The following is a 10,027-nucleotide window of genomic DNA, read 5'->3' as shown; positions in this document are numbered from 1 at the left end:
AAACCGAAGCAGTGCAGATGTAGCCTTCCCCAGCCTTTAGATAATTATGCATCCGCTCGCAGGAAGCAAGGTGTGTGCATGGGATTTTTTTAGGAAAAGTTTCAGCCTAGGAGTGGAAATCTACCTTTTGGGGTTTGGGGGGCGGGAAGGAGCAGATCGGGTCGCCCCGGCAGCCACTACCGGCCGCACTCCGCCTCGCCCGGGCGGCTGGGACGGCTTTCCAGCCGTGTGCGCTGGGGAGATGCTTGCCTGCCCGCCTTGCTCACTTGAAGAGCGGCTCCTTGAGACAACCGGTTCGCCATGCCCGCCGCATTACCTCTTCCCGGAGAGAGGCTACTTGTAGACGGCTTTTTCCTGGGCACACAGACTGGCTCCGTAGAGTTTGAACCGCTGCTGGGTCACTTGCTCTCCGTTTGAGTTAACCTAGGTCACATAATTTTATTCCCAGGTAGGGAAGGTTTCCTTTGCCTTCTCATAATATTTTCCTCAACTACAAAAGCCACCTGGATGAAACCAAAGGATTCCTGCGCGTTAGCAAATGCCTGTTAAATGGCTTCATTACCACTCTAATGACCCTCGCACCGCTCCGCTCAGCTACTGCTGCGGCTGGAGCTCTGCAAAGCTTTTGTCCCCGACTTGTGTAAAGTTACTTAGGGATTGCGGGGTTAGAAATTTTACACTTCCAGGAGGGGTTTGTTGCACTGGCAGCTGGGACGCATCTGTAACGGTACAAGTTTGCCTGAAAGCAGAAAATTAGCAAGCCCGAGGCACTGCTCGACTGTTGTGTCTCTAGCAGCACCAGGTCACACGAGCAGGAGAAGGAATGGGAAGGGGATTTGTCTCGGAGCAAACACGTACGCTTTTCTTTTGTCAGTACCTTTCCCTGTGGCCCGATCCAACAGCACTGAAATCCGGGTTTCCCCCCTCCCTGGCACTCCTGGCCACAGGTAGATGTGCATTTTTTGTCTCTCGGTTTGTAAATTTAGACGGTTGGTGACACAAGTTTAATTCCAGGACAAAGCACTCCTCAACATAAACGAGCAAATCTTAGGTCTGAAGGGACGCGTAAATTGCTTCAGGTTAGACCTGGCCCACAGGCTGCGGGGAATAAATATAGGCAAGTAGACACTGTAGGTGCTATGGAGGGGCTCTACGCTAACCCCCCTGCGGGGAGAGCCGGTGCCCCTCCCGCGGCAGCCTGTGATGGGAGCGTAGGGACGAGGAACGGCTCTGCAGGAAATGTCAGCGGTTCGTGCGCGCCCACTGCCCCTCTTTCTCTTTCCATACCAAAACTGCAAATTCCCAGACTTGATTTAAACTCCGGAGATGTGGCAAACGAGTTGTGGGGAGGTCGGTCATTACAGAAGTGCCCAGCTCACGACTCTCCAAAGGAGCAGCGCGGAGCAAATTGTCTCCTGGGGACTAGAGGGGGCTTGCCCAGACAGCCCCCAGTAGGGGATGTGGTGGGATATGCTAATAAAGACTGGCCGCTGCGGACCAGCCTCCCTTTACATGTATATATAAGGGCCCCCCGCATCAGCCGAAGGACATTTCGTCTCAGGTCGCTAATTACTGAGGAAATTGCCTCAGCGCCTCGCCGAGAGCCCGTGGCTGCTGGCCCACACTGACGCCTCTGCGGCAAGGATGGAGGTGATGGACAGCTGCCAGTTCTCCCCGTCCGAACTCTTCTATGACAGCTCCTGCCTCTCCTCCCCGGAGGGCGAGTTCCCCGAGGATTTTGAGCCCAGGGACCTGCCTCCCTTCGGCGCCCCCGAGCCCCCCGAGCCCGCCTGCTCCGAGGAAGAAGAGCATGTCCGAGCTCCCACTGGCCACCACCAGGCCGGCCACTGCCTCATGTGGGCTTGCAAAGCCTGCAAGAGAAAATCCACCACAATGGACCGGCGGAAGGCGGCCACCATGAGGGAGAGGAGGAGGCTGAAGAAAGTGAACCAGGCTTTTGAGACCCTGAAGAGATGCACCACTGCCAACCCCAACCAAAGACTCCCCAAAGTTGAGATCCTGAGAAACGCCATCAGATACATCGAGAGCCTCCAGGAGCTCTTGAGGGAACAGGTAGAAAACTACTATCATCTGCCGGGACAGAGCTGCTCCGAACCGACCAGCCCCACTTCCAGCTGCTCCGATGGGATGGTAAGAGAGAGGCAGAAGTGATGGGGCTGTGGGGACCCCAGGAAGGCCCGCGGGCAGGTCCCCCTCACCCTCGCGTCCGGTCCCATGGGTGTGGGACGGGCCGAACGCAGCCAGACATCAGGAGAAGGTGGACGGTTTGCGTTAAAACAGGCCCCTTGTCAGATGTAACACTGAGCGTGCACACGGGCTTGCCGGGGATGCGGGGGGGTGGGGGGGGCGGTAATGCTGCCGGGGGCACCCAGCAAGCTCCCGGGGGCTCGTCCTCGTCGTTCCCCCCAGCTTAGCGCGGCGCGCAGACGGGTAAGGGGGGCGCAGGGGGAGACGCTGCCGCAGCGGCAGCCTGGCCGGGGCGCCGCTGTCCCGCTCCCTCGCGGGCGCCGGGACTCCCTCCCCGCCGGGCCTTAAGGCCCTTTCCCCCGTGGGGAGCACTCCACTGGCCCGGGGGTGAGGGCGGCCGGGCCGGCACTCGCCCCTCGCTGTCTTGCAGGCCGACTGCGGCAGCCCCGTCTGGTCGGCGAGAGGCAGCAGCTTCGACGCCGTTTACTGCCCCGAGATGGCCCACGGTAAGCCCGACCCGCCGGCAGCCGCGGGCGCCGGGGGTGCAGGCGGGGGCCCGGGGGCCGCCCCGCTCCCCGCGGCCCCTGGGGAGGGCAGCGCAGAACCCGGCCGTAACTCGCTGCCGTCCCCGGCCGCAGGGTACGGCGCCGAGCAGAGCAGCACCCTGTCCAGCCTGGACTGCCTCTCCAGCATCGTGGACCGCCTCTCCCCGGCGGAGGAGCCGGGGCTGCCCCTTCGCGACGCCGACTCCCTCTCGCCCAGCGCCAGCATCGACTCGGGGCCGGGGACGCCCGGGACGCCGCCGCCCCGACGGACCTACCAGGCGCTATGAGGGGCCCGGGGAGGACGGTACCCCCGCGCCTGCCGCCGCCTCCGGCGCCGCTGCCCTCCTGCCGGGGCCGCCCCCCTCGCCCGGCCGCGTCCTGCAAACGCTCCTCGGGCGAGGGGGGCCGCGCCGGCGCCGCTTGGCCCGCCTCCCTCCATGGCTGGGGGCGAAGCGCCCCGGCCCGGGGTTCCCCCCGGGGCAGCCAGACCCGGAGGCTCGGGGCACACGCGCTACGCTGGAAACCCCGCTGCAAATAAAACGTGCTGTACGAGAGCTGTCTGGCCTGCTGGTTCTTTAAGTGGATGCCCGGGTGTTGGGGAGGGCAGCGAGACCCGGCTGCGGGGAGTCCGCCAGCATCCGTGTGCGGCCCCGGCCGCGGCCCCTGCCGGCACGGGGGGGGACCCGTCCCATCGCGGCGGGGCCGGGCCAGGGCATGCGGCGGCTTGGCCGGGCTGGGGCCTGGGAGCTTGTTTCTCCCGTCACCAGTGGGTGTTAGAATTCTGAGACCGCTCATGGAGGGACAGAAATGTGGAGGGTCAAATTCTCCGTCCATTCCTGTACTGCTATGGGCAGTTTCCTTTATTTTCTGCCAGAGTACAAGTAGTATTTCAGCCATATTCCCTTTTTTACTTTTTCTCCTTCTTGTCAGAGACCTTGTTTCTTTCTCTGAGTATGAAGATGGAACACTTATGGCCCTAAAATTGCATGGTGACTCTCCTTTGTAAAATGTCTGTATGATCTAGCTCAGATACTCTGTTGGGGAATTTTACTCTCAGTCACTCTTGGGGCCCTAGCAGAGACAAATTTAGTAAAGTTAGTAAGAACAAACCACAAGTACCTCTTTCACAATCCACAAGGTACATTTCACAATATTCAGATTCCTAATGAATTTGGTCCCACCAGCCAGGATGAAAATTCATTACTCTATTTACGTGGGTCTAGAAATAGCCAGGTCAAGTCTTCATGAGCTTCAGAGTTAACAAGTATTTCCTTCCAGGCACTAAATCTAAGTCTTTCTACCATGAAAAATTTCCAGCCCTTTGCACTGCTCCAGTTGTAATCCAAAACTTTTCTAGCCCTACCCCCCCCCCCCCCCCCAAAAAAAAAAAAAAAAAAAAAAAAGATATGTGGAGAGATGGGGAGATGGGCTCCTTCAGTGCACCCAGAAATGTCTCCTATGATAAACACTCTGTTTGGGAAGGGATATACACCTCGCTAATGTGGGTAAGGATGTATTTGCCATTTGTGTTTATGTTGTTAGCACTGGGTGGCCAAGAGGCCTGGCAGTGGTATTTCACCTCTGATAAATCTTTCACTTGAACCCAGCCCAGCTTAGTCACATTGCCAAAAGTTGCCACCTGACTGCTCTTTGGCAGCATTCCTGAACTGAGGATGAAGGAAGCCCAGCACGCTGAGGGGACATGTCCCCCCACAAAGGGCTACAGAGGAAACGAGGTGGCACCTACCTGCCTGAGCTGCTCAGGTGGGCAGTGGGCGTCTGTGCTGCTGACACAGGGCAAGGCCAGCCTGCCCCTCCTGCGCGGCTGCTCTCAGAATCACTTTCTGCCCAGAGCTGTGTAACCTTGAGGGAAGTGTTTTCTTTTCCCGCAGAGTAATTCAGGAGGAGTCTTTTCCAGAACGGGCCTTCTGTGGATATAGATAGGTCCCAAGTAATCATCAAGCAGAAAAAGTGGTTTGGAAACCCTAGACTGAGGTTGTGCAGAGTTACCAACAAGGTATTTGCACACTTTTGTCATTACAGATGCTTCAGGGGTATGCAAGTGTCTGAGCGCTGAGAGTCTTCCCTGGTTATGGGCGATCGATCGCTTCCTAAGCCTTCTGTTCATAGAAATCCTCATGCACAACTCTGAACATTACTGGTTTTATTAATTATTTCTCACACATTGCTGCAGTGCTTGCTCCTCTCAACCAAAATACCATCCCAAGGCTACCGCTTATGGCCAGGATCTAATACAGTGCGGATTATTTTAAACGATGGTTTAAAATGAGCTAAGCTGGGGAACTTTCAGCATTTTGTTCTGCACTCTGCTGACCTTGGCAAGTGATCTCCGGTGAAGTATGCAGAGTAACACTAGCAAATCACATGTTGGTAATGTACACCTCTCTTTGGCTGGCAGGCATTTTGAGAGTTGCAAAAAGGTCAATACTTACAAGAAGTAGCTTTTCAGAGAGTGAGAAGTATCCCGTCTGCAGATGTTTGTCCACAGCCTCCTCAGTCCTACTAGACTAGATTACAATCTGTGGGTTTTGTTATACACATATAGGAAACAAACTCTTAATTACAGGACATTTATAAACAAAGCTCCCATGAGCCAAAATGTGTGGTAATCCTTGGAAGGAATGGAAGTTAACTTCATGAAACTGCTTTTAATCCATGAATTGGGAAGAACAAGGTGTAAAAGGCTGCTGTCCTAGGAGATACGCTGTTGTGGTCAGATTTAGCACATTTAATAACAAAAATTATGTATGAAAAAAAATTTATATAATATATACATATAGAATATAATATATAAAACAGCACACATATTATAAAAGCAATAATAATAATAATAATAATAATAATAATAATAATAGGAAATGCAAAGAAAGATTTGTATTCTATGTAACACATGTTCATTTCAGGAAGGCTGTGCTCACAAATACATGAGAAGATGTTGGTTCAAAACACCTGAGCTCCACTCCTGTCCACTCTGGCCACCTGGCTGAGTGCTGCAGGCTCCAGGACAGCTTGCAGTGATCTCACAGGCAGGCAGGCAGAGGGATGTCTTGTAGTAGCAGAATAACGTAACACACAAGCTGCAAGTTTTCTGTCACTCTCTGCAATGAAGGGCATAATTCTGTGCAATTTTAAAAATACAATTCATGTTATATTTTAATTTACCTCTGAAAATCATGCTTTTTTGGCTTATGTTCTGACTGAGGGAGGCAGCTGTGCGTGTGTGTGTGCGTGTGTGTGTGCGCGTGTGTGTGCGTGCGTGTGCGTGTGTGAGAAGAGGTGCTTGTATCTTTTCTTTTTGTTCAGAAATGAAGAAGAGATCTCCAGTGAAATACATATTTTAAACTCAGACCAAAAGGCCAACTGTAGATTACAAAACTAACAAAGGAACCTAGTAAAGATCTCTTGAATATAACATCAAGACAAAAGTCCTGTGTGCTTTATGTTTGTATTTATGAGTTACTTGTGCAGAAAGCCACTAATTTTCCCTGTAAGAAAACATTAACCTCTTCTCCTGCGGTAAGACTTAAAAGTGATAAACTTTCAGTAATTAGTTCTTGGAGGCTGAAAGGTCTTGATTCTTGCTGTTTGTCAAAATATGCCTAGAAACACCCCACATTCATGGCTGCATTTCAGGGGAAATTCAGTGCCACCGTCTTCCCAGCTCAGCCTGCTTGTCAGGAACAGTCAGACTTAGCAACAGCAGGCAGTTTACTCCTCCCCACCCCAGACCTTTTCCCTCCCCTCCTCCTCCTCCTCCTCCTCCTCCTCCTCCACAGGACCTTGACTCGCTCATCAGTTCCCCTTACTCCTCTCAGCTGGACCTTGGGGTCCCACAGGAGGACCTGCAGCTGGCCAGCTGATGACTGCTGACCTTTGGCAGGCTCTGCACAGCCTATCAGCCTTACAGCTGGCCACAACTGCCTTCCTGGCAACTAAAGACCTAATGAGCTTGGCCAGCTGGAGACTGGGCTGGGATCCTGCTAGCTAATTTGACCTTGTGTGAGGGGTGGAGGAGTTCACCCCCAAATGTGGAGGTGGTGAGCAGTGCATCTGTCTGTGTGCTGCCCTGGGGTGTCAGGGCCAGGCTTCTCCTGCAGCCAACTGGATTAGTGAAATAAGTAAAAAATGAGACTGCAGAGCTGTTCTTTGTATGCTTTATTTGAGTTTTCTGTTGGGTGTTAGCTCAGGCTTTGCTAGTGGCCTTTGCCTTCACTACATCTCATGCTGTTTTCTCCATTCAGCCCAAGAGATACACCCCTCTATCAGACAAGGGCTGGACTGAGGGAGTTATTCTCCTTCCCAAACACAGTATGATATTTGTTTTCTTCATTCAGCAGGTGCCCCGCTTTCCTTCCTCCAGGAGGTTATGCACCCTGGATGCTTCATGGACTGCGTGCCAGGCCCACTGTACTGCCAGAGTCCAGCTACTTTCTCAAAGGTCTTCTGCTTTCTGCTCCCAGAGCAGCTGATGGGCACCATCCAGTCCTGGAGCCTGGTTTCGTTTTGAGCTTTAGTAACATTATGGGTTGCCTGGCAATCTGCTGGAAGATGTTGGTTGCTGTGATGCCAAAGTCTTTGCTCAGCTGAGCTTGAAGAGGGTGATAGTGGGCATGATATATGAGGGTCAGTAAGCCCAGTGAGAGGTCAGAAATGTAGTTCAATGTCTGTATTAAATCAAGTGCATTTGAACCTGATAGTCTCCGAGAGGCTTTCAAACCTGCAATAACAGCAGAGGAATAAATGTGTGAATTTTATCTTTATTTCTCTGATCTTCTATGAATATATGTTTTTGAAGTGATATTATTTCCTGGTTTAAAAATCTATATAACATGTATGCTAAGTAAAAATTAAATCCTATAAAGAAGACATAAAAGTTTTAACTTTGATTTTTTTTTTTTTTTTTTTTGAAGTGCCAAATCCTACCACTTGCAGCAGGACTCAGCTACCTAGCAAAGACTCAGGAACCTGACAAAGGTCTGGCTGTAGTGTAGAACTCAAGCTGGTGTGCCTATAATACATTATAAGGAGCCAAACTGTGTATTAAATCAGGTTTGAATTCAGCCTATTGTCTTTAATTGTTTGATTCTACATAATTTATTAAATGAATACATTAATAACTCCTTAATTAGTGGTGAGCAAACAATGACTATAACTTCAGTCACACCTGTGTATAGCTCAGTGCAAAGACCTCATTAGCAAATGCACCCCTGCTCCAGCAAAGAGATTCATTTTTTTTAGAATGGAATTATTTGGGTCTGCTGAAAACTTTCTGTTCCACTCATTTCCATGTTTTAAGTAACCATATATGCAAGATGTTGTGGGTTTCTCTTTTTTATTTACTAGCATGAAAAATTACTAATTTGTTTGTTTTCCTGTCCACTTTTGTGATGCTTTGAAGGAAAACTAAAACAATCAGTATTTCTATTGTGAAAAGTATTTATTTCTACAACTGCTTTTTTGGAACATCTTAAAATTGAGCTGATAGTGCAATTCTAAATCTTGCTGCCTGACTGCTTTGAAAAGCAGAGGAGGAAATCTATGTGCTGGTCATGCTGAAGGTGCATCCAAAGTATATGTCTGAAATCCCTCCCTCAAATCCCTGAAATCCCTGCCTTTATAGACAGTAGACATTACAGCAAAAACTCTTTCTCAGATTTAACTGAATTATCTCAGTGACTAGAGGTTTATCATCAATTATCTCAGTAGCTTTAAAAATATTAAAACCCCTCAGAGGTAGTCGGAGTAGAGTTACTCAGGGAGGTGAGTGCCTTTGTGCTGGTCCTCACTGTCATAATTCTCTTTTTGTTGGCTAGTATCAAGCTGTTACTAGGAGCAGGCCACCAAACTCCCTTCTCCCCTGGGTGAATGCCTGTTGAAGACTGTCATTTTGGTCCTATGACTCCTGGGTTTCATGAAAGTTGTGTCTCAAACAAGCAGCCGGGAGTCCTTCAAGCCTCTTTTTCTCAGGTGTATATAATGCTCGGAAGTGCTAAATGTTAATTGTTTAACTGCAAAGCTGCTGCAAATGAGTGAGCACCATTTTCCTGGGCACCGGCAAGACCTCAGTACTGAAGACTTGAGCAGCCCTTAAGTACTAAGGTTTGAGTTCATAATCCCTGTATGATTAAAGGGGGATTTTTCTGGGCCTTGTCTTGAGTTTAAGCATCCACCCTTATTTTCCTTGTGACCTCTATGAGAGAACTACTGGGTTACAGTGTAGTGCAGGAGTTTGCTCTTGGGTGACTTGCTCAGGAAGATGCATCCCATGGAGGTGTGTCCCATGCAGTGGGAAAGGGGACACCTTGGTAATCTGAAGCTGTTTGGTTGTTGGAAACATGAATGGCTTAATAACCAGTTTTGGAGAAAGTGAGTCTTGTAAATTGGGAATTCCCTGCAGAAGATGTACCTGGTGACAGTAAAAAGGGCTCCTGCTAAAGCCAAGAAAGGTAAGTACCGAAAGCTGGGAGGCCAGTTGTCACATGTTTGTATATGTAGCTACTCAGTGTGAAGTAAAAGGGTGGTGACTCTGGGCAACTGGGAAAAAGTTTAATAACTCTAAAATCCCCCATGCCAAGCATGATGTAGAAGGGAAACCAAGTAAACATGGGCTGAGACAGCTGTATCCTACCAGTGCCTGAAATGCACATTTTTCACGGGGTACAAATTTCTCGCATTTTTTTTTTTCCTGGGTGAAATGCAAAAATGACTGAACTTTGAAATACGAAACTTGTTATTTCTAAACTTCCTAACAAGTAGGACAGTGAAAGCTCCTTTTAGAAAAGTGCTCATGAAATTGGACTTCCCAAGCAGAAGTGGTCTGCTCTGAGGGGTGTCCCAACATGTCTGCCTCCCATAACCCATGTTCCCATCTCTCTCTTTTATGTGGGGAAAAAAGGACTATGCCCTCCCCCCCAAAGTGTTTATTTTGGTGTATACTCTTGCTTTACTACATTGTTTCAGCACTACCATACTTCCTTACATTCCTATTTATAAAACAAATAGTCCTATTTTTATTACTGGGTTTTATTCTCTATTTTTTTCATTTATAAAAAGTTTTATTGTTTATAAACAATGTATGTGGTTGTAAGAATAAGTTTGAATGCCATTTTAGTTTAATACGTATGGAAACAAATCTTTGTTTTCATGCAAACGTTTAATCGGAAATAATGCATTATAAAGTACAGGTAGACAGCTAAGTTTATTATTGCCTCAACTCCACTGAAACCCCTGGAGTTTCACCAGGAACAGATTTG

General features: G+C 49.5%; 1 protein-coding gene across 1 annotated transcript; it reads left to right on the top strand.

Moving 5' to 3' along the window:
- The first annotated feature begins 1,545 nt into the window (after window positions 1–1,545).
- On the top strand, window positions 1,546–3,177 carry MYF5 (myogenic factor 5). The gene is made up of 3 exons (XM_056341303.1): window positions 1,546–2,151; window positions 2,639–2,714; window positions 2,847–3,177. Exons 1-3 carry the CDS (start codon window positions 1,645–1,647, stop codon window positions 3,038–3,040), a joined length of 777 nt encoding a protein of 258 aa, XP_056197278.1. The 5' UTR covers window positions 1,546–1,644; the 3' UTR covers window positions 3,041–3,177.
- Window positions 3,178–10,027: the final 6,850 nt, after the last annotated feature.

Source organism: Falco biarmicus, chromosome 5 (assembly GCF_023638135.1).
Source record: "Falco biarmicus isolate bFalBia1 chromosome 5, bFalBia1.pri, whole genome shotgun sequence".
In the NCBI taxonomy this organism is placed as follows: domain Eukaryota; kingdom Metazoa; phylum Chordata; class Aves; order Falconiformes; family Falconidae; genus Falco; species Falco biarmicus.
The sequence above is the reverse complement of the archived record's forward strand: the minus strand, read 5'-3'. Positions and strand labels throughout refer to the sequence as shown.